Genomic DNA, 26319 nt, shown 5'->3' with positions numbered 1-26319 from the left:
TTAATGTGTTTTAAACTAAACAATTAATGCTCAAGTGAACCCTTTTAGCCCCAGTTTTGTTCCTAACAACATCATTTATAGGTTATAATACAGCTAAATTTAAGGTAGGGGTGAAAGGATTAATGAAATTATATGATTTTACTTCACTCTATTTAATTTAAAAAACAAATATTTACAATTATATGTCCATTAGCTTTCACTTCAGAAGTATGAAAAACAGTAAAGACATGTTATTTTAACTTTATTATAAAGTTTTATTGAATTTATATTAAAATTTATGTTGTTTTGTTGGTCTTACATGCAGAAACTGATTTTTTAAAAATGTAATTTACATAATTTGTTTAAATACTTATTTATGTAACAGAGGACAAAGTTTTCTATTTTGCATACTTATGTAAAAGAGTGAACATACCTGCCATAATTCAAATATTCCGATTAATCCAAGGAAACAAACATACTAATATTGCGTCTGCACATTTGCTCAACTGTTACTTTAATACATTAAATTTTCTTAAAAACATCAAAAGCATTCGGAAATTCTAAATGTAAAGGTCTTAATTCGAACGCAGACGATTTATTCTCAAAATGTATACATATAAAATAGGCTGTTTGCCGCTATTGCAGTTTTATTCCCGTGGACAATGGTAGGATCTCGAGCTGAAATTCGGGCTTTGAGCAATTTTTCGGTGTTTTAGGGAAGTTTTTACCTTTTGAACTTTGGAAAATGATTGAAAACTTGTAGATTAAAACTAAAATATATATTTGTTCTTGAGCGGGAGATGCGTGAAGACCGTTAAAACCCATTTTTTCAACGGAAAAACATGAAAAATCATGTTTTTAATGACTTATACGGTGGAAAAAAGCATTTCTAAACACCCGGCAGCGATCAAAAGTTGTGTTTTATCATCCAATTCCTCGATTTATACTAAGCATTGAGCCACATATCAGGGAAAAAATATGGTCATACTTTTTAGTTTTCAAAATCGTGACTTGGGTCCATTCTGAGCTCTGCGGGGCTTAGGGGGTTAAGAAATTCAAAATTGTAGCACCACTACGAAATAGTCGAAGAATTTTGCCGCATTTTGAGCCATAATAGAAGATCCTAGCTCAAAACGCGCGAGTTCGGTGGATTTTTGCCCACTATGCCACACTGTGCGCCACCTCTGATCTGAACTGACAGCGAATAATACCATGGTAAAAAACAAATATGATTTTCAGTCAACATTCAATTTTAGCAATTAAATTAAAAACGCCAAGTGATAACTTTTAAGATTTTATCAGCATTAATTTAAAAAACAAAGATTTTTTCTAGAAATCGTGACAACAGTATGCTAATTACTTCATGACAATGAGTAAAAACGAGGGAGCAAAGTCATTAATGATGGCTTTCTCTTGCCTGTAGTGTTGTTTATTTTACGTAGCATGGAATGCGTGGAAGGAAAATTTTTAAGTTTGCTAAAATAAACAACTTTACAAACACAGAAACAATCTTAGGAAGCTCATTCTAAGATTGAATACTTTGATGTTGAGGAAAACAAATGAACAACTTCATTATTCCAATAACTTCATTATGATCGCACTTCATTATTCCCTGAATTTTTGTTATTTTTTCAAAATTCCCTTACTTTTCCCTAATTTGTCGCCACTCTGTTGCCTACCATTACACTTCAAACGAAAAATGCTATATTGTCCGTTCTTCTGAAGGTATGTAGGGGAAAAAAACCCGTCTAGGTTAGCCGTTAAAATTTTCATGCTGTATCCATGAGAGGCGATCAAGCCGACCGCCTGCAAAGAAAATTTCCGGACGAAGATCACCAAATTATCTCTCTCCCTAACACGACAAAAAATCGCCTGAAATTGCGTTTTACAACTTCAATTTTAAAACATTTCACGATAAGCGTTCTAAACCCCATCTATTCTCCTAATGACGTCAAACATGATCTACAATTCTTTTTAGGACTTCAGTACCGAAACGTTTCTGAGCAAGAGCCCTCGACCCCCCCCCCCCCTTTGAAGATGGCCTACGTTAGTGTTTTTATGACTTTAATTTCGGAACTGTTTTTCAAACTAACATCACCAAAGATGCGTGTACAGATCATTAATTTCGATAAATTCCGGGACAGAGTTCAGGAACCCATTTCTTCTCTTTACGCAGGGCTGCCATCGAGTTCCGCTACTAAAAATAGTTACTTTAGTAGCCTGTATTATCAAAATTAAGTCGTCAAAATAGTCTCTAAAACAGCATCCCTGTTTTTTAAAAAGATAGCATTTGTCATATTAATGCAATGATACTTCAACAACTAGACATATCTTGACGGCTTGGTATGTGAACGGGACCACTCACAGCATATTCTAGGGGCAAAATTTCCAACATTTTTCAATAAAACAACCCTTGAAAAAAAAAAAAGAAAAAAAAGCTAAAACATTTTCCATTTTTTAGTTCAACCCTTTTAAAGAGATACAAAGAAACAAGTGTGTGTGTGTGTGTACCGACACTTTCTGCTAATAATTTCTCATTTTCCGACTGTTAGTGCAGATTCAATTTAATTCTTTACAGTTCTGCGCATTACATCACCAGTGACAAAATGCCATTCGCGCATAGTGCAATATTTTGAAAATTAGACAAAGATAAAAGTATTACAGCGCATTTTTTTGAGCAATCACGATTGCTTATTGTTCTCACTTGACCGTTTTTGGCGTCCGTGCCTTTTTCAGCTTGGACCAGGGCTGCAGCACCACCGTCCACCGGCGGCGGCGCGGCTGGTCCTGAGCACTGTCCCCCGAAATCCACTTTTGCTGGGCGGTGGCGTCCATGTCCCACACACACGAACGCCCACACACACACACACACACACGAACGCCCACACACACACACACACGAACGCCTACACACACACACGAACGCCTACACACACACACACGAACGCCTACACACACACACGAACGCCTACACAGACACACACACGAACGCCTACACACACACGCGAACGCCTAGACACACACACACACGAACGCCTAGACACACACACACACGAACGCCTACACACACACACACACGAACGCCTACACACACACACACACGAACGCCTACACAGACACACACACGAATGCCTACACACACACACACACACACGAACACCTACACGCACACGCACGTACACAACACTCACTCACACACATGCATACATACACTTACGCACCCACGCACATGCGCCTACACAAACACACACGCTCGTGATTGCGAAAAACATAATTTGAATTCAAGATGCCCAAAATTCAAATTTTTTTTTTTTTTTTTTTTTAATTTTAAAGAAAGCGTTTTAGACGTCATAAAGACCACGTAGTTTTTCTTGGCTCCAAATAATTATTTTTCAATTTCAGTGACTAAAAGTAGTACTTTTGACTGACGGAAGCAACCTCATTACGATTGCAAAAACGAAACTATTGGCACAAAAATATGAACACACATTTCTGATCGTGAATATGTTTATTAAATTTCTTTTTCCTACTTTTTTCAAACAATAAACGCGGGAAAAACGTTCCCGATTTTTTTTTTCGGAAAGTAGGAGGTAAACTTTAAGCGAATATTCGATTTTTTCGCCCTAGGAGAAAAGAAAACAAGAGAGTGTTAGTATATCTTAGTCGCTTTTCACTAAAATAGTCACTATAACAAATTATTCACTCTAATCTTTACTAATAATAAAGCTCAAAGTCTCTCTGTCTGGATGTCTGTGACGCGCATTGCGACTAGACCGTTCGGCCGATTTTCATGAAATTTGGCACAAAGTTAGTTTGTAGCATGAGGGTGTGCACCTCGAAGCGATTTTTCGAAAATTCGATTTTGTTCTTTTTCTATTTCAATTTTAAAAACACTTTCCGGAGCAAAATTATCATAAGATGGACAAGTAAATTACGAAATTATCATGACGTGGAATGGGAGAGCGAATGAACATAGCCAATTGGCGTGAAATTCGTCATCCGTTATTTGTAAATATACAGGTGAACCAAATGAATTTTTAATTTTCAACGACGGGCAAAGCCGTGCGGGTACTACTAGTAAATAATAAATTACCAGTATATTCTCAAATGTACTAATTTGGAAAGATATTAATACTATACTATTTTTCAACACATATTTGAATTAAAAGGATAACTAAAATTTTAGCCGTACTTTAATTAAGAGAGCTTAATATTAGATTCACGCCAATCATAGCTCATTGTTTTCACAATTAACAAAGTTACTCCTTTGATATTGATTTGGCCTCTATTTTCAAACACTAAAAGTTGTTCTTTTTTTAATTTCCGTGAATACGATATTTTTTTATTAGTTTTATTTATGAATAAAACAATTGGAATTTAGCTCGGCCATTGTTTATGACTACAGTCGAGTCCCGACTTACGCGAGGGATGCGTTCCAAGACACCTCGCGTAAGTCGAAATTTCGCGTTGTGGAACAAGGTATGTTTAGTAATTTTTTATAAGCATACCCATTTGTTTCAGACGTTTGTAACCACCTCTCATATTGTTTCAAACCATTTATTAACTATATATTGCAGTATCTTTTACAAATAACCGACTTTTTCTGTATTTTAGAAAAGGCGTTATTATTTGACATAAAATTCTGTAATTTAGCCAAAAATCAATGATTAATAGAGGAAAGAAACTTAAAATAAAACAGTATGGTACTTACAGTATGTACACTACAGCATTATTATAGCACTTAACAGTATAGATATAGTAAATATATTTATAATTTAAAAAATGAAGAAGGTTTATGCAGCGCGATCAGAATGTTATCAGACTGTATTTCATCAACGCTCATATGCAAAATGAAAAAAAAAAAGTTAAGAATCGGAGCGATTATTTGTATCAACTAAAGCAAAGCGTTGTTTAGGCTAATACACAGTGGGTGAACTTCCACTTTCAGTGATGCTAAAGGGATGAAAGTATTCACAAAACCAATATTTAGTGTCAACGAAGTCCATTCTAACTCTCCGCCGCTCTTTTCCGAAAAACTTCATGTTGCAAGCGAGTAATTTGTGTCCGCATTAAAAAATTCATTACTCATGAAAAATTCGCGTTATAGCCATTTCGCGAAAGTCGGATCGCGTTGTAGCGGGAGCGGGATCCGACTGTACTTCTAGTAGGTAACACTAACACGCAAGAATGAAAATAAAAAACATAAAAGGTTTTGAAATTGAAAAATATTTTTGTTCAAAAGTTACGCATTCTAAAGAATAACCATCACACAACCCAAATTAAAAAAGAAAAAAAATAGAATATTTTTATTTTTAGAGGAAAAAGCTTAATCTAACAAAATATAAGAGCAAAGTGGAAATTTAAATGAACGTGACGCCTACCTTAGACTTTAAAGTGTAGGGTCTGGTGGGGTACAGTGGTCATAAAATCGTAGGTTTTCAACTTAGGTGGATAATAAATACAATAAATTCTTTAAATACTTCAACTTTTTTTGTTGTTATTTTACATTGCATTATTAAAGAACACGTACATTGAATTTCAGGGAAAAAAATATTGATTTAAGTAGTTTTATAACATTTTCATTTCCCTTTGTATTTATGACCACTTTACTCCATGGGGTGGGGAAAAGAGGTCATAGCATGGGGTAAAGTGGTCATAGTTAAAAACAGCTGCAAAACTGTTACAAATAACCCTATTATTTGTATATTTCGGTTATTTTTATAGTTTCAAGTATATGTACGAGTATATGCGGGTATGCACGAGTATATACGTGTCGTGTAAACAAGAGTAAACATGTTCAATGTTCATAAAAGAATAAATACATGTATACATCAGATACATGCATGCATGTGCCTACTCAAGTATATTCGTGTATACACGAGCATATAAGCATGTATACGTGATTGCCTACAGGAGTGTATACGTGTCTACTCGAGTATATACGAGTCACGTGTATATGCGAGTATATACGCGCAAAACGAACATCATTTGCGTGTTTGCACATGTATCTCGAGTATATACGTGCATACCTGAGTTTCTGAGTATATACGTGTATAGTCGACGTATATACGCATATATAAGTGTACATAGATACACTACTGGCCATTAAAATTGCTACACCAAGAAGAAATTGCCAGAATGAAGCTAAATTTTACACACGTGATAGTAAAATTGACATTAGAAAGTAATTACAAAATTAAATCAAATTGATCATTTATGGTTGGAAAAATCTCGAATAAATGGAGGTTTAAGAACCCTGTTAAGCCACCTCTAGCGTTGAAGCGAAACAATCGGGCATTGAGACATAACAGTCTCCTACGATATCCTGCGTCATCTCGTACCACAGTTGCTGTAAACGTGCCACTCATTCGATCAAACTCATATGTGTTAGCACTCACGACGGGGCTCCCAGGAACCATTCTTTAACAAGACAATGCTCGGTCAAACACAGCAAGGGTGTAAAGGGATTTCCTCTTCCGCATTATCACATTCTCTGGTCTGCGTGATGCTCTGGTCTGCGATTTGTGACTTGTCACAAATTGAGCATATCTGGGATCACTTGAGACAGTAAATTGGACAGCCTGTAAGTTTGATCAAATTGGTGGCGCGTTTACAGCAACTGTGGTACGAGAAGACGTAAGACATCTTACGAAACTGCTGTATCTCGATGCTCGACCGTATCGGTTCTTAAATTCCAACTAGAGGTGGCGCAACAGGGTACTTAAACCTCCATTTATGCGAGATTTTTCCAGTAATAAATGATCATATTGCTTTCATTTTGTAATCGTTTTCTAGTGTCAATGTTGCCATCACGTGTGCAAAATTTTGTTTCATTCAGACTATTCCTTCTTGGTGTAGCAATTTTAACGGCCAGTAGTGTACTTACATACATATACGGGTATACACGAGTTAATTCGTGGATATATCCGGTGCGTGTTTGGTACGTGTCTACTCACGTATATATATGTGGCAGCAAGAGTATATACGTATGCTTACGTGTAAACACGATATACTTGTTAGACGTATATACGTACATTTACGTGTAAACACCAGTACGTGTATCCACGTATATCTACGAGTATATCCGCTAATATACATGTATGCTTACATAGTGATACCAAGATCTTGAGTAAAATCTAAGTGGTGTGAAAGGGGAGGATAAGAAGCAAAGAATCATAAGGAACTTATGGTCGTTGACGCGCTACATGCACACAAAGCCAGAAATCGATGGAACGAAAACAGGTCACAAATTTGATACACAAAGATGACTTTACCCGACATTTTAGTTCTTAAGAAATATTTAGACAGTTGTTAAAAAGTAAGGCCTGTAGTAGCTCTAATACACGCATCGCAACAAAGGCGCAGCGACTGATGAAAGTTTTTCAAGAGTCTCGTAATTGCAACAGAGTGATTGCGACGCATGTATTACAGATGCCGGCCGCAAGTTTCATCAATCACTTTAAAACTTTCTTAAGTCGTTGTGTAAAATTGTCTTTTTTATAATAAATTTGTGACCTGTTTTGCATTCATTAGTTTCTGGCTTTGCGTGCATATAGCGCGTCAGCGTTGAGTTTGTGGCCATATCTTTCTTATGATTCTTACTTCTTATCCTTCTCTCTAACACCTTTTAAAAATTTGCCCAAGAGTTTATACTCACCCTGCATACATGTATATCATATGCTAGTATGTAAGTGTCAGCTCGAGTACGTACGCGTATATACGTCGTGTCTACCTGAGTATATAAGTGTTCGTATATGTACGAGTATAAGTGGGTATATACGTATATAGTCGAATGTATATCTGTATAGATAAAAAATACTACGAGATACCCAAATACGTGTTTATTGGTGCATTTATGTGAATACGTATATATACGTGCCTACACGAGTATATGCGTATGCATGCGCATATACTCATATATTTAACCTTGTTTACTGTAAAAACAATACATATTAAGTGAAATTAATATTTAATTTATATCTGCCTTATACTTAAAGATTAAGTGATTTTAAAAGAACAATATTCGTTAAGCCTAATATTATGACCACTTTACCCCATCTTACTAAAACTGTTCTAAAAAATTATTCAAAATAGATTCAGCTAACTGCTAATGAGTATGAGTTCTTGAGACATGTAGGAAGCTTCCTGCTTAGTCAATCTGTTCATAATTCTAAGAAACAAAATTTCCCAAGGAAGTTAAAAAAGGTATATATTTTTAAAAAATTCATAATCACACAAAATATTTTTTTTTACCAAATAAATTTTTGCCAGTTGTAAAATTTTGTATTCAAAATGTAGTTTCTAACTACACTACTCAAAAATAAAATTTTCCCATTCATTCGAACATTTATTTCTAAGGTATAGCCATTTATTTGAATTATGACCACTTTACCCCATTGACCACTTTCCCCCACCAGACCCTACATAATATTTCATACAAACGAATATGATAATTATATTAGGCAGAATTATCAATAAGTTTATAGAGATGATACTTTACATTGAGTCAAAAAAATAGAACATTAAAATTTAAATGCGAAAAAACATTTTCAAAAGAAACAATATCAATCTTTTGTCGCATTAGTTTTTGCAAGAATCACATCTTTAATCCTTTAAGATATAAATTCCACCAGCTGTTTACATTCAAGGCCGTATCCAGAAACTCTTTTCGGGAGGGACCCGGATTCGCACATTGCTCTAACCTAACATTTATGCACAAATAGACACACGTACATGCATAAAAATATTAACATGGAAGATGTTTTTTGTTTCGATTTTAAATTATTCCACTGGACTGTTGTTATTTATTATTATTTTATTATTCACATTGTAGTGGTAAGGATAACAGGAGAGTGACCCTTTAAGTCGGTTGTAGATCATCCATAATTTCAGGGGGTACGGGGGTTTCTCCCCAGGGAAATTTGTTGAAAAATATATGTATAAAATCTGTATTTTGAGGCCTTATATGGGGTAATTGAGACTACAAAAATATGAAACTAGTATGTTGTGGCCATCACGAAACTTCTATATTTTTCTTATAATTCTGATCCCACCCCATTCGCAACTCCAACGAACTATAGGGGGCACTGAAGTCACAGTCTAATGGCGGACTTAAAAACTAAAACAAACGCACATGGTAACGAAGAAAATGCTAAAAGTGTTACGATTTTTGTTCGTACGTATGATTTTTTCGCTTTATTCTTTTTAAATTAATTTTCAAAGTCTTGTGGATATTCTGGCCCACGTAAAAAGAAATGAGAATTCAAGAAGCATTACTAAACGTCAAAGATTAGTGCAAACTACGTAGTTCGTAGTTCTAAGCAGCTATTTCCACGATGTTGAATTCGATATTTATCAATTCTTGATAAAACTAAATAATAATTGTGGCCTGACAAGAATAACAATTAATGCTAGAAAATTCAATATGACATTACAAATTATTATCGAAAGAAGATGATACTTCTTTGTCTTGCTTGGCTAGCGCTTACTGTTTTGCATTTGTAGCAGAGTTATTTCTCTCAAATTCCCGAATCGGTTAATTTAAAATTTTTCTGTTTCGATGTTTCTAATTCCTGAGTTATGTTTTAATTATGTCATGCTATGCAAATCATCAACAAAATTCTCACGGATATATGGTGGTAGTTTTCTTTTCAGTTTGATCTACCATAATTTCTTTTTACTTATCGAATTCTGTAATGTTTCTACCATTTTATTCCACTTATGATAAAAATTAAAAATGGTTTAACCGCAACATGCGGAATCTCGCCAAGGCTACTTTGCTCGCACAATACTAAAACTGTAACCCTAAACAAATTTGGCGAAACCTTTCATGAGCTGAGAATAAAAAGAATAAAGTAAATTCTTTCTCGGTTAAACATTTTTCATTTTGTTCTACGATAATATATTCAAGAAAATATTTTGCATACTGTCCATTCCAACTAAATGCTGCTGTAAAATATGGTTAGTTTAATTAATTTAAGATTTAAAAAAAAAACCCATATTCTTACAAATTCATACAAAACAATAAAATTTTTTACCTTCTATAACGTTATCCAAGTTTGTTAATCCAGAATTTTCACTTTCACCATTTCTCAACAACTCATATTTTAGAAGGAAATAATGAAAACTAACATTATTTTGAGAAGCTCGAGAATACTACTAAGGGACGAATTAATTTCCGTAGCTGAAAGCAAACTAAGACACATCGATTGCGTTAATAAATACTCAGAACAAATTGCCTGTGTTTACGTCAGCAGACATACGTGGAACGCAACGTGGCAATGTTTTAGTTTCATCGGCAGTTTTATAAATCACCGCAAGGTAGCGTATTCGCGCGCTGGAGTTCCGAATGCTTGACGAGGAAGTAATATTCTCAACAAAAACAAAATTACACATGCAAAAACTTGACGACCATCCCAATGTCTGAATTATTGCAAAAGAAAAGCAAAGAGCGAAAATTGAAAGTTATTTTAAAAGCTTTGCTTGAATTAAATATTTTATTTGTTAACAAGCATGAGATGGCAACTGTTAAAAATTTTAAATCATTGAGATAATATTTCCGATCATTTCCATAGTATTCGGAACTCCAGCGCTCGAATACGCTACCTTGCGGTGATTTATAAAACTGCGAATGCAACTAAAACATTGCCACGTTGCGCTCCACGTGTATCTGTTGACGTAAACGCGGTCAGTTTGTTCTGAGTAACGCATTCAACATGTCTAAGAACGCCTTCAACAACAGAAATTAATTCGTCCCTTAGTAGTATTCTCGAGCTTCTCAAAATAATGTTAGTTTTCCTTATTTCTTTCAAAAAAGTATTAAATGGTGGAAGCGTAAACAAGAAAACTGGATTAACAAAATTGGATAACGTTATACCAGGTAAAATTTTTTATTGTTTTGTATGAATTTGTAAGAATATGAGTTTTTTTTAATCTTAAATTAATTTAACTAATCATATTTTACAGCAGCATTTAGTTGGAATGGACAGTATGCAAAATATTTTCTTGAATTTATTATCGTAGAACAAAATGAAAAATGTTTAACCGAGAAAGAATTTACTTTATTCCTTTTATTCTCAGCTGAAAGGTTTCGCCAAATTTGTTTAGGGTTATAGTTTTGGAATTATGCGAGCAAAGTAGCCTTGGCGAGATTTCGCGTTTTTAGTTAAACCATTTTTAATTTTTATCATGAGTGGAATAAAATGATAGTAAGATTACAGAATTCGATAAGTAAAAAGAAATAATGATCAATCAACTGAAAAGAAAACAACCACCATATATAAACTGTGAGTACACATTTTATTTATTTTGTTCTGAGTGAATTTGAATAAATATCAGATTTTCAATTCGATGAAAAAAAAAAAACGAACTTAACAACATTGACTGGACACTTTTCCTTAACCTAATTCCACATAAATGATTTAAATAACCTTTGTTACTACAGTATCCTACTGAAATAGACAGTATGCAAATAAATTTTCTTGAAAATATTTATCGCAGAACAGATTGAAAAATCCAGAAAGAACGTTAAGAATTTGAACAATAAAAAATAAGAGTTTGACAAATATCTGTTTATAGGGTTATGGTTTTAAAATTGTGTGAAAGAATAATGTATCTTGACAAGATTCCGCATATCAGGTAAATCATTTCCATGACGAATGAATTAAATGCATGATTTCTTCGGATATCCAATCATATAGTCATAGAAATAAATTATCTAGTGTTAAACGTTACTCTTGACAGTCTGCCACGTATGTGCACTATGTGACAAAAATGTTAACAAATGCCGGAAATGTCACGAAACTGAACTTAATATGTACTAATGTATAGAAAAAACGGTACAAAATGAAAATGCCGTTCGAAGCGAACCAAAAATTTATGAATTCCGAATTCAACATCGTGAAAATGGCTGCTTCAGAACAACTTACTGTGTTCTGCATTAATTGTTTACTTTCGTAATACTTTTTTGTTTCTAATCTCTTTCTATATGGGTCAGAATAACCAAAAGACTTTGAAAAATCTTTTCAAATGAATAAAGCGAAAAAATCATACATAACAACAAAAATCACAACACTTTTAGCATTTTCTTCGTTACCACATGCGTTTGTTTTAGTTTTTAATTCCGCCATTAGACAGTGACTGCAGTGCCCCCTATAGTTCGTTGGAGTTGCGAATTAAAATCACGAGAAATACGCAGACGACAGTCTAATACGATTTATCTTTCTTATTGTTGCATTAATAAATCTATTTTTATTTGCAAAAAAAAAAAAAAAAAATCAGTACCTGTTGGAGCGATTGGTGTCAAAATTGTACCAACGCTTGTTTACATATGGATTTACATTTATTCCAAATTTCATCTAGAACGTACAATTACTTCTTGAGATATGGCACTCACAATGGAAAAAAAGAACGTTCGATTGCACCACCTCCTTTTCAGCTGTTGATACCAAAATAGAATCAGTTCTTATACTCTCTAGGGGCTACTGGTCGATAAATTTTTGTTTGATTCCGTTCATTTTTTCTTGAGATACAGCAGTCCCAATTGACGACAAAAAAAGGTTTTAGTTCAACCCCCGTTTGAGCCATTGACACCAAAATTGAATCAGCACCTTTTCTTGTTAGTGGCAACATACGGACCAAATTTTGTTTCATTCCGCCAGTTACTTCTTAGGTAATAGCAGGCACGCACAACTCAAGAAAAGGTCCCATTGCTCCACACCCTTGGAGGAATTCGCGCCAAAAACCAATGGCCACAAGTTCACATAGGGGCACATATGTGTACCAAATTTCGTTCGATTTCATGCGGTAATTTTTGCTGTAGAGCGGCCACAAAAAAACTGGTCTTATACAAACACACAGACAGACATTTTCCAACTAGTATGTTGTGGCCATCACGAAACTTTCTTCTATATTTTTCTTTTTTTTTTCTGATCCCTCCCCATGCTTGACGAGGAAGCAAAATTCTCAACAAAAACAAAATTACACATGCAAAAACTTGACGACCATCCCAATGTCTGAATTATTGCAAAAGCAAAGCCAAGAGCGAAAATTGAAAGTTATTTTAAAAGCCTTTCTTGAATTAATTACAAATATTTTATTTTTTAACAAACATAAGATGGCAACAGTTAAAAATTTTAAATCATTGAGATAATATTTCCGGTCATTTCCATACAATTAAAATCACGAGAAATACGCAGACGACAATCTATTACGATTTTTCTTTCTTTTTGTTGTATTAATAAAGCTATTTTTCTTCGGAAAAAAAAACACCTTGGAGCGATTGGTGTCAAAATTGAACCAAAGCCTGTTTACATATCGATTCACATATATTCCAAATTTCAACCAGAACGTAGCATTACTTCTTGAGATAGGGCACTCACAATGGAAAAAAAGGAATGGGCGATTGCGCTCTCCCCTTTTTAGCTGCTGACACCAAAATAAAATCAGCTCTAATATACTAATACAGCAAGTAACCCACTAAGGGCTATTTGCTGATAAATTTTTCTTTCATTCCGTTCATTATTTCTTGAGATACAGCAGTCACAATTGACGACAAAAAACGTTCTATAGCTCAACCCCCGTTTGAGTTATTGACACCAAAATTGAATCAGCACCTGTTCCTGTTACTGGCAACATATGGACCAAATGTTGTTTGATTCCGCCAGTTACTTCCTGAGGAATAGCAACCACGCGTAACTCAAAAAACGTCCCATTGCTCCACCCCCCTTGGAGGAATTCGCGCCAAAAACCAATGGGCACAAGTTCACATACGGACACATATGTGTACCAAATTTCGTTCGATTTCATGCGGTAGTTTTTGCTGTAGAGCGGCCACAAAAAACTGGTCACACACAGACGTGACACACACACATACACAGACAGACAGACATTTTCCAAAAATAGTCGAAATGGACTCAGCACACCTCAAAACGTTCGAATCCGTCAAAATTCGAAATTCGAAAATTTGCACGAATCCAATACTTTCTTCTATATATTAGATATAGAAGAAAGTAAAAATGGTCGAAATGGACTCAACGCACCTCAAAACGTTCAAATCCGTCAAAATTCGGACTTCGAAAATTTGCACGAATCTAATACTTTCTTCTATATACTATTAGATATAGTAGAAATTAAAAAAAAAAAAAGGCAAACAAAGTCCTTTAAAAGTTATGCATTCTTTTGCAAATCAAGATCAATCAAAATAAAAACTGCTTGCTCGACAAATCGTTGCATTAATCCAGAGAGGAAGAACGAGAGAGGAGAAAAGAGAAGCACATCGTCATTTGCTCATATCTCATATCGGCATTTAGTGTAGTTTGTTTTTGATCACTTCCCCCAACCCCCCCCCCCCTTTCATCAAATGCCCTACAGTATAAAAATTGTACAAAATGGTTTGAAAGAAATGGTGTAGAGATTCAGAAAATAAGAGCGAAAGAGTAAATGTTCTGGCCGTTTGGACAATTCATACTTTAATTTTCTTGATAAGAGACAAAATTGAAAAACTTTTCAAGGAATTTCAAAAACCTTAAATAATTTTCAAAGACTCTAGCACAGTTAAAATTTTTTAAAGCACTTCATTTGCACTTTTCAGAAGTTGATTGCACAGTCGTACAAAATGATTAGGATCTGGTGGGGTAAAGTGGTCATAAAATCGTAGGTTTTCAACTTAGGTGGATAATAAATACAATAAATTCTTTAAACACTTCAAATTTTTTTGTTGTTACTTTACATTGCATTATATAAGAACACGGTACGTTGAGTTTCAGGGTAAAAAATTGGTTTAGGTCGTTTTATAGCAATTTCATTTCCCTATGTATTTATGATCACTTTATCCTCAAGGCATGGGAGCATCACTTTGTCAAAACTTGTGATTTAGTGAACAATATTTTTTTAAACACAATCGCTTAATATAGTGCATCTACTTATGTATTTTTAACCCCCGACACACAAAGGAAAGGGGTTTAAGTTTGAGGTGTATGTGTGTGTGGCACTCTAGCGCTTAAACGGGTGGACCGATTTTGAAAAAAAAAAAAAAAAAAAATTGTTCGAAAAGAGTTGATCGAGAGTGTTCTTAACTAGATTGCGTCTTCGGATGACATTAATTAAAGAATACAGTCGACTCCCGCTACAACGCGATTCAACTTACGCGAAATGGCTATAACGCAAATTTTCCACGAGTAACGAATTTTAGAGCTGACGCGAGCGAATTCCTCGTCCACAACACGAATTTCTTTAGAAGGAAGTATCGGCTTCGTTACTGACAACTAAATATATATTTTGTGAATGTTATTACATCTCATTAGCGTCACACTGACCATTGAAAGTTCCCACATCAAACTAGTCTAAGTCGAAGCATCACGTTATTTGTGCATAAAAAAACCACTCAGCATTTTTCTTTTTTTTTTCATTCTAAACATTAAAGTTGATGAAGTATAATGGGACCTTAGTGAGCTGTTTCATCTAAAGTTCATGAAGATGGGGGGGGGGGGGAGGGGGAGAGGGGGATAAAGTTTGTAACAATAAAAAGAAAATTAAGATTCTCGATAATGCTTGGACAACTACCAAACGCTGACGGTAGCAACGCAATAAGTATGAGTGAATCTTCCATACGTACAGTTAAAAGTCAAAACAAAATATCTGTATCGGTTCAGAACTTAGTTTCAATGTTAAAGCTTGCAGAGTCTGAATAAAGTATATGAAAATGGAAGCTGCTCTTGCATTGTGGATTAAAGAGATTGGGAAGAGGGGCTTGTTGCCATAAATGGAAACGTTATAAAAGAAAAGGTGAAGCAACCATATTTTAAAATGTTTTTAATAAAAAATAACGATCGGATTATGCAGCCTAAATCTTCATCATTTTTTAACTCATAAATATTATTACTGTATCTACTGTACAGTATTATAGTGCAGCATTTTATTATTACTACATACTGTACGTACCGTGTTGTTTTATTTTATCAATCATTCTTTTTGTGCATTTTGACTATTTTATGTTGAATAAAACAGCTTTTTGATTTTTTAAATACAGTAAAAGTTGAGTTCTTTATGTAAAACTGTAATATATAAATGAGGAATGCTTTAAAGCAGTGTTAGGGATGTTTACAAATGTCTAAAAAATTTGGTATGTTTCTAAAAAATGTTTATGCATACATTTTTCAACAACGTGAAATTTCGACTTACGCGAGGAGTCTTGGAACGCATCCCTCGCGTAAGTCGGGACTCGACTGTATATTAATTCAAAACCTCTATAAGGTTTATGCGATTTTTGTAGTGAAAACATATTTAAAATTTAGTACCAAAATAAAGTATTTTTTTCAGTTTCTGATAGAATGTGTTTGGAAATTCCATGTTATATAGAATTCCAATTATAACTTTTTTCTAAAGCAGATTTTAAATACGGCTATGCCTTTATTCAAGCGATTGGTAACCAAATTCATTGTTGATCGACAAGGAAATTAAAAGCAATGATTTAAAATTTGTATCCGTTACCAGTTTCTATTTGTTTACAAATAAAATACAGTAAAATCCCTCTTAATGGACGCCCCTCAAATGCGGACAATTTTTAATTCCCAGATTCCAAGGCAATTAACATTATCAAACCTGTCCTGCGGACATCCTTTTATTGAGGACAAAAAAAAATTGTCCCGTTAGTGTCCGCATTACAGGGGTTTTACTGTACTTATAATTGTTTTTTAATAGTATTCGGCTTTTAAAAGGATTTTCAATTTTCCCTCTTGATTCTACATTTGCAACTCAATCGGTTTCTTTTTTAAATTTTTAATTTACGACCGACCACTTGTTAAATTTTTAAATAATAATTAGACAAACTGACCTTTGCTAGTGAAAGCCTGGTGAAGGGAAAAGTAATAATCATAAAACTTGAAAAAATAGCCAAGCACCATTTAAGCATGTTTTAATTCACTTATGAAATGTCTTAGTCTTTTAATAAGATTTTCACGTTCAACTTTTGTTAACTTCTATAACCAATTTGTAAATCATTTTTATGAAAAAAAAAAAAAAAAAACTCAAATTATTACATGACATCTTTGTTTTTAGTATTTATCCCTAACACACAAAGGAAGGGGGTTATAGGTTTGACATGTCTGTGGCACTCTAGCGCCTAAACGGATGGACCGATTTTGAACAAAAAAAAAAGTTCGAAAGGAGAGTTGCTCGAGAGTGTTATTAGCTAGGTTGCATCTTTGGGTGACAATTAATGAAGATATTAATTAAAACCTCAAAAAGTTTTTTTTGCAATTTTTGCAGTGAAAACAGTTAAAAATTTTAAAATTTAATACCAAAATAAAGAGAATTTTTTCTGCACCTGATAGAATGTGTATGGAGCTTCTATACTTAATAGAATTCAAATTATAACATTTTTTTTACAGCAGATTTTAACAATGGCTACGCCTTTATTCACACGATTGATAACCAAATTCATTGTTGGCCGACAAGGAAATAAAACGCAATGATTTAAAATTTTTATCTGTTGCCAGTTTTTATTTAACAGCAAATAAAATACTTGACATTGATTTTTTATTATATAAGGCTTTTAAAATTATTTTAAATTTTCCCACTTGATTTTACAGTTGCAACTCAGTCGGGGATTTTAAAATTTTTTAATTTTATCGTTGCTTGTTCTATATTTGAACAAATTAGAAGCATCAGTTTATTCATGTGTAGTGCTTATAATGATAGTCTAATGACTTAGGAATTTGTTTCTCAAGGGCGAATCCAGAAAGGTTTCAAGGGAGGAGCAAATGATTCTTTTACTATGTATCCCAGTTTACAAATGTTGATCATGAGGTTTCGGACTTCCATTCCAAGGGAGAGCCCTAAACCTTTCTTCCCCTAACTTTAAAGTTATCAAAGATCCTCTAAAGTTGCATTTTTTGAAAATTAATATAGAAAAATTACCAGTACAGATTCCCTCAAGGGGGGGGGGGGATCGCCCCTGTTGTGTAGTTATATTTAGCTTAACAGTCTGAGCACATTGTGCTACATTAGACCATGACTAGAATAAAAGTGGGATCTGAACAACAAGACATGATCAAAAGAACTTCTCTACTTTCTTACAACTTAAGTTGACAGAGACGTCAAGAGACGCGGAAGAAAAAGAGTTAACAGATAAACCGTCACACTTACTAGCTACCTGCCCTACCTACTTCGCGAATAAGAGGAGGTCGCCACCTGTCTATGAACTGTTATTGGCTGGCGCTTTTGATTCAAATGGATGAAATGCTCTGCGGATGAAGTTACCGCTTCGATGGTAAAATTGAAAATATTTAACGATTGACAGAAATTATGACAAAAAAGTATATGTATGCATGTGTTTAACTAACTAATTTGATCTCTAAAGTGAAGAGCGTAATTCCACCCCAATATCAAACAAGGGGCTGGGAGCTATTTCATTTCGCTTAGCCTCAGCTTATTTCTCCATTGTCAAGAAAGCTTGCAGTCGAGAATACATCCATCCAAAACATTGATGCACTTGCCAAGACTCGAACTCAGGCATTGCCGCAGCAGCCTTTTGCTCTACTGGTCAGGCCACTTCGACAGCCTATAAATTTGGATGTTGGTACATTGGTTTTGTATGAGCTGCTTTCCCATTATTAACCAACGTTCCTTTTGCTTTCTCAGGTTTCAATCTCTTCGCAGTTCATAATCCCAACAGTTTTCGTTCTTAAATATTCAACATAAATCCTTAAATGCTTACGAACTAGAAACAACTTATTTAGCCTCTAAAACTGCTCTTTTTATATTACACTAGCTACATTGCCCGGCTCAGCATGGTTTATCTCGAAAACAAAAGTTATATCAAGTGATGCATGTTCAACAATCAGGCTTCAGTTAAAGAAAAAAAAATACTGTAAAATTTCCCATCAAAATAATCATTCTTAAAGAAAGAAAACAGCAAATCAAAAATTCCCAAATAAATTAAACATGCAACCCTCCCCATAAGTACAACTAAAATCCTTGATTATATCTTCCGCTGGCAATGGAAAAAAAAAATATAAAACGGGGAAATTTTTACCTCAATACTAAAACAAAATTTTATTTAGTCACAGTCAAGAAAAAAAAAGTGGCAACCTTCTGAATGGTTTTATTCACGCTAATCCTGAGATGAGATTGCGCAAAATTGCTGTTCCATTAGGCTTAAAAATGCTTGTAACTGTTCTTCTGGTGATTTTACAGCACTGGAAGAAAATGTACTCCAGTGATTTTTCGCGGACTTTTGAATGGCGTTAAAATTAAACTGGTCGGATAATTATTTCGGGTAGAAAAAGTCGGTTAGTTTTATTTTCGGGGCCTAAAATTAAAATTCGAGTCGTGTGTTACTTTTTTGGCGTTCGACCCCCCCCCCTTTCTTGGGTGCCCAAGTACTTTTCTGGGAATTTTGGCCCAGATCCGGCGAAAACTGTGGATTTGTATAGAGAACAAATAAACATACAGATATATGCTTTATTTTATTTATATAGATTGACATCATAGTACACCATTTGGTGTTTCAAATTTGTCAATTGCTTTCTCTCATTACAGTGCTTTGGTGAAATACGAAACCTGTGTGACCGAAATCCTCGAAGACAGATGTGGAGAACGTGGAAAATCGGAGGCTCGCAGCCTGGTGTCAGACATGAAAAACAGATTTCCTTACTACAATTGTGACGACCACGGGGAAAATGAATGTTCAGGAGCAACAATCCTTTCAGTTACACATAGTTGCCTTCTTGTCTTGGCAATGGTAACTGCGTTCCTTGCTTCCAAGAAAGAAGTGTGAAGACTTGTCAAACTACAGCACCTGAGAACATTTCCCGGATTTTTTTTTTGTCTGTTTGCAATCAGGTAATGAAAAGTAATGGAGTACTTTTCACTTGCACGCTCACCTTATGTTGCAGGAAAGTAACCTGGATGTGTTGCTTTAAGAGATTCGAATGTGGTACAATCTCTCATATCCAAGAGATGCTAATTGCATGATTCTTTTAAACTATTTTTTACAGTACTAAACACAGGGGTGAAAGTTGCAAAAATTCCCAAGACGGAAATTTTCAAAATAGAAAGGGGGCGTGTCTGAAATTTAATGTTCAGGTAAATGTAAGGATTGAATACAGAGTGTCATACTTCAAAATTATGAAAAAGTGTTCCAAAATAAAAAAAATATATAAACACACTGAAGAACTATGGTGCTATCCTCAAGAAATAAAATTATAACCAATTCTCTCACTTTATGAAGAATAATTTATTTTTCATCATTAGGTAATGAATAGTGGTTCTTAATTATAATCATACAAATCAAATAAGAAAACTCATTTGTCTAAATTTTTTCCATATTTTAACTCATTCGGATTATTTATTACTTTCTTAAATCTTCTTCTGCCTCATTTTGTTTCAAACTTTTTCAAAAAGTCGGAAATCTGTCAAACGACTGAAAACTTTCACTCCTAACTGAATGATGAAATAGAATGGTGACAAAATCCTGGTCATCATCAATCTACAAAATGAATTTTCTTGCATAATTTAAATAACTAGCATTTTTTGTGTGTTAACATACTTAGGTATCAAAGATCAAAATGGAGAGTGTGGTTCATATTTTAAAAACTTTCCCAAATTTTCTTGATGACATTCACATGAGGCAACTATATTGATCTCTAATATGTGTTGAATAATTATACATTTTTCTCTATATTCTTCCAAACATTTAAAAGTAATCTTAATTTTCCCAATCTTACCATATAATTTTAAAATGATTCTTAATTTTATTGAATGAAAAACCATGGTTTAGATGAAATGTTTGTTAAAACAACTTTCTGTGCCAGGGAGAAAGGTGGTTATTGGGCTATTGCCATTTGTCAATAGCTGTAGAGGTACTGAAGCTTGACCGCGAAGAGAAGGCGGCTGACCTTGATGCAAACACATCATTTGTATCATTTGTAATAGGTTGATTGTTATTATTTTGTGATAGATAGGATCAGTGAGAGCGACTCTCACTTTTAGGTGCTTTCTGATTGATTCTACATATTACAAATGATACAAAATGAGGTTTCACTTCAAGGTCATCTGCCTTCTCTTCGTGGTCAAGCTATAGTAAAGTTGGTATCCCACATTAACTATTCAGAAGAACAAACTATAGTTGGGGCAAACCTAACTTGGCAGCATTGTAAATGTTACAGAATAGCCTGCTCAAACCATTATGTATGTACACTGCCAAGTTAGCCTCACTCCGAATATAGAAATTTATTCATATTGGAAGTGGAGTAAGACCAAGTGTTTGTGGACATAGGAGGTTCTACTGTACACAAATTTGAATTATTTTCACTAACATTAATTTCAAGATGCATAGCTTTAGACAACATCAACATAAGAAATACTCTGAAATTTTGTTTCACGTAATAATTTCAAAAGTGTTCCCACTCACTTTTATAAATGTTATTCCAACTTTCAAAGGTTTTCTAGAAAAAACTCTACAAAATATCAGACTATTTTTGAATTTGTGCTTTTTTTTCTTTTAAAAATTATGAATCTAAGATTATGATTTCCTTAGCAACAAATAAAAAAACCCAAACTAATGAGCATTTTAAAATTAGAAGTTCAGCAATCAGTTTTCAAACAGTTCAAAAGAATAAACTCAAAAGAATTTCTTGGTCAGTCCATTTCAAATTATTAAGTCCTCATTTTGAGTAAACTCAAACGAGTATAAGAACCTACTGAACACAAATGTTTATGACACAAATAATAATGTTATAAAGGGTCCTTTTTCTTCAGGTTTTTGTCAAATTTAATAATTTTCTGCATAAAAATAAAATTTCCTGACTATTCAGGTTTTCCAGGAATTCCCTGACCCAGGGGAACCCTACTTCAAATTTTATATTATTTAAAAATTAAAGTTCAGGATAGTGATAAATATAAAAATCATTGCTTTCAATTTCTTAAAACCTAGAAGATTAATACTTGCCAATTTCTTAAAATTCACATGTGTTTTAATATTTTTTCAATCTTATCAGTTAACTCTGTGCAAGTTCTAAAAGTGCTACTAAACTCATTTTGTAAAGCAGAATTCTGTCAAGAAGCATCACCAATGAGCCAGGTACAAAAACAAGTTAATGATTTATAATCAACTCAAATATACAGCATACTTTTAAAATGACTTGTACAGAATTGAATATTCTGCACATATTTAACAATCAAATCACCAATGAGTTTACCTCCTCAATAATAACCTCTACACACACACACACACACAGGAGTCAATATCTCCTTCAAATGACAACCTCCTTAAATGAGTTGTTTTCAAAGGAACATAAATGGTTGCTTTTGCATACTGTTTCTTGTAAGATATTGAATAAAGTGTCTCTACTCCTAACTTTTCAATCATAAGCTGTAACATAAGGCAGACCAAAACAATTTCATTTTTGTTTCCAAAGCTATACTAGGTTTTGTAGCTCATCTCATTGTCCAGTTATATGTTATAGAAGTTTTTCTTAGTTATTTTTTCAGCTGTACATAATTTTTGCTCTGAAAATTTTCTTATAGAAATTATTGATTTTAATAAAAGATGTTAAGAAACTGGTTTATATTTTTCAATGGCAACAAAACAGTCCACAAAAGTTGAAACTGATGCTATATATTCAGTAAAAGTAACTGCACATTTAAAATTTATAGACTTGATTTAGGGGCAGAAAGTATTAACCAAATAAAATGGTGTGTAATGGGTAAAATTATAAATATGAAAATCAACGTTAAATTTAAAAAAAAAAGATGAATAAATCGCAAGAGTCAAAGTCTTATTTTCCCTTGAAGTCTGTAACTCAATGAATGATTATTACAATGAAGAAGAACCTTCAGTCTGATTAACTTTATTACAAATCAGTAAGTACTGGAAGATTAATTTCTTTGATCTTTGGTGTGATCCTAGATGATTCTACTTAAGTACTTTTCAGAATTTTGATGACAAAGATGTGGGAAAAATATTTTTCTTCTATTTATTTACTTAGTAATGAAGCACAAACAACAATGTAGGATGAGAAGGGAGATATCTTTTAACAAATGGAAAAAAAAAGTTATATTAATACATGGGTTATTTTAAGCTTAACCCAGCAAAAATTAAATCTTTTTTTCTTTCTAATTTAATAATAATGAAATTATGTGTACTACAAAGTTAAGCACAGATAGAGGCGGTGATTCGGTGGAGAGGGGGCAACCGAGCCTCCACTTTTTAGGGGTTCATTTATTTAATTTTTCCACAGGATTCATACTCAATTTCAGAAATAAAATGAAGGCGTTTTGAAGGAGTTAAAATGAGATTTTGAAGCGGTACTAATGGGCTGTCCTTACATGATGCCGCACTTTTTTTCATCATATTTGACCACCTTCCCCTTTGTCACAAAATGTCATCTTACGCTCTTCACTTCACATTACTACTCCTCGTCATATGGATGTGAATGACCCTTTTTACAATATCGTAACTGCGATTCACTAAACAATTACTTTTTTAGTGCAATCACTTAATACAGCACTTATGTATTTTTAAATACTTAAAGTTAAAAATAATAATTAGACAAACTGACTTTTGCTGCTGAGAGTGTGGTGGAGGGAAAGCAATAATAATAAAACTTGAAAAAATAGCCAAGCACCATGTAAGCATGTTTTACTTCATTTATGAAATGTCTTAGTCATCTAATAATATTTTCACCTTCAACTTTTACAAGTTCTATGCTCAATTTGTTAATTACATCTTTATGAAAAAAATAATTATATGAAATTACTACATCAAAATAGTCCTTATACTTTTCCCCTTGTGACAATGTGAAGCTGTCGATTGAAGTATTTTAAGTCACTGTCATAGAGAAAAATTATACAGTCTTGAACTAAAAAAGAAAGAGTTTTGAAGGAGTTAAAACCAAAATGAAGGAGTTTGAAGGACCCTTCAAAAAAATTTCCTGAATGAAGGAGTGTTGAAGGAGTGTACGAACCCTGATTTAGAAACCAAAATTAGAAATTATAAAAAAAAAAAGCAAAAGTGTCAAAACTTTCAGATCATAACTATTTGTTTTACCTTGTAATTCTGTTAACGAAACATTACTTAGCACAAGCAGTTACTTTTGATTTAGTATTCATTATTTAGATATTAGTAAATCAATTGTTTAAATAAAACAAATTATACTTGATTAATGAAATTATTACTTAACCTACCAAAATGATCCTTCAAATTTATAGATAATAGGAAAAATAATGAAAAAAAAATCCCATTTTTGTAAATATTCCCCGATTTTCCTAGAATGTAAAAATTCTTTGTTTCTGTCACTCCTCATCTATTTTTTGGTGAATGACTGACAATTACTTATTTAAAAAATACTATACAAAACTTCTTACCAATATAAGCACACATATCCTTCTTGGGAAATAATACATATGAATAAATGCTCTAAAAATCAAAAATGCTTTTTTATTTATAAAACTAAAAATGGAGACTTACAATGACAAATGACAATATAAAAGCATCGACTTCAAAAATTAGTTAACTAACAATTAAAGTCCTATAGTGTGAGACCTTCCTCCTGGATTATGAATAGCCCCAATAACAGGTTTGGTAACCATCCATTCATACCACACATTTCGAGGTGAAACACATCTCCAGAAATGGACATCCAACTCTTGATTTGAACCAACATATACTGAGTCCTAAAACAATTGAAAAAAAATCTGTCATTTAGATGAAGGATATTTCATATCATTTCAAAATTTTGCATCAAACTTGGGATCTTTCGATTCATTTGACAAGAATTGCTTTTATTCTTCACTTATTTAGCTTCACTTTATAGTATGAGAGGAAACATTTGTTGCTTAAAAAGAATATAACTTATTTTCTTTTTAAATATTATTTGTGTGGCATTTTTAAGGCTTTTGCTACACAGGCCAGCAATGTAAAAAATACAAGAGGTAATGGTTGAATTTTAATTTATGAAATTTTGGGGCTGATTTCAGAAAAAAGAACGAAAAATTTCAATTACATCGCGTTTTCTCGAAAAATTCAATTTTAAGTGGATTTTCATATACATTTACAAAAAAAAAAAAAAATGTTTGAATTTATTTTATCTTTGCATGAATTATCTTTGCATGAATAATTTTTCCAGCGATAAAACTTCTGTGTCCCTGATGCTGTACATGGCATTACATTTGGAACTTTCCAGCTTACTTGGTGTCAGGAACTTTAATCATAAAACAGTTTCAACAATTGAATTTCATTGCGCTTTTTTTGAAGCACGACTTCAAGCTCAAGACATTATGAAAATTTGTCAAAAGGCTTTCGTTACATAAGCAGCGGATATAGTTTTATTAAAAATTGCAGGTAGAGCCCTGAAGGCTATGCAAGAAATTTTTTTGCGTAATCATGAACTCCTCATAAAGTACGTGCACTATGTGATCTATGATTATAGATCAAAGGAAAGATGACCACTTTACGGTTTAGGGTTCTTGTAACAAGGAGGAAACCAAAAAACTACTCCAATGATTGCTCATTTTGTTCTTGGCATTTCTGTGCGTAAAACTGCAAAAATCAAAAGAAGTTTAAGGTCCCAATACCTAGAGACACAATTTGCCTGCCTCCAAAAGACAATGTATTCAATAAATGCTCTGTACTCGTAGGATTTAAGAAAAAAAAAGTGCTTTAAAAAGTCAATTAGTGAAAATTACTACAATTGGTGCTGAGCACAAATCATACATTACTTGGCATTACAAAACATAACAAAATGGCTAAGAAAATTTGAATTTAATGAATTTACAGTAAAAAAAATCTGATAAATAAAATTTGGAGTTATATTTAACTTTTGCTGAAATAAATTAACATTATTCAATGATGAAATTAATAAGAAGTTACACAAAATTGACTGAGAGAGAACATCCAGATGCACTAATTGCAAAATATATTGATTTTATACATTTCAATGTTATAAGTAACCCCATTTTCAATGCAAAAGCAGTTTGAGTTTATGGTTGCCAAAAAAAAAAAAAATCACAACAAAGCTGTCATAACATTGTAATTGCTGTTTGCACTCAAAAGCTTGGATTTTTTTTTTTTGCAACAAAAAAAAGTATTTCAATTCCAAAACATGTGCCTGGAATATTTATCTTATGGAAATTTATTGTTTGCTCTCATTCAGACACCACACAGGTAATTTGAGTTAAATGATGCTATTCTTATTCTGCTTGCAAATCAAAAATAAATCAGTAAATCAAAAATTGAGTTTTAACTTATTTTTTTCAAAAGACACATATAAAACATGTATAGCATCTGGAATCAACATAAATAGTTAGAGCGAATGATATTCTGACTAAATAAAAAATAAA

At 33.3% G+C, this 26319-nt stretch overlaps 2 protein-coding genes across 3 annotated transcripts in view; one reads left to right on the top strand and one right to left on the bottom strand.

The window, feature by feature from the left end:
- LOC129230695 (uncharacterized) overlaps nt 1-22534 on the top strand; it is a 68706-nt gene extending 46172 nt beyond the window's left edge. The window contains exon 7 of the mRNA XM_054865115.1: nt 19519-22534. Coding sequence (XP_054721090.1) covers nt 19519-19756 — 238 coding nt within the window. The 3' untranslated portion in view covers nt 19757-22534. The remainder of the gene's footprint in view (nt 1-19518) is intronic.
- A 1729-nt stretch (nt 22535-24263) lies between these two features.
- The window catches only part of LOC129230694 (protein arginine N-methyltransferase 5-like), a 77064-nt gene continuing 75008 nt past the window's right edge, over nt 24264-26319 (bottom strand). The window contains exon 17 of one of the 2 annotated variants that reach the window (XM_054865113.1): nt 24264-24654. In XM_054865113.1, the coding sequence (XP_054721088.1) occupies nt 24502-24654 (153 nt within the window). In that variant the 3' untranslated portion in view covers nt 24264-24501. The remainder of the gene's footprint in view (nt 24655-26319) is intronic. The other variant, XM_054865114.1, reaches the window with a different exon arrangement.

Source organism: Uloborus diversus, chromosome 9, assembly GCF_026930045.1.
Source record: "Uloborus diversus isolate 005 chromosome 9, Udiv.v.3.1, whole genome shotgun sequence".
Classification (NCBI taxonomy): Eukaryota; Metazoa; Arthropoda; class Arachnida; order Araneae; family Uloboridae; genus Uloborus; species Uloborus diversus.
This window is presented reverse-complemented; position numbering and strand designations above follow the sequence as displayed.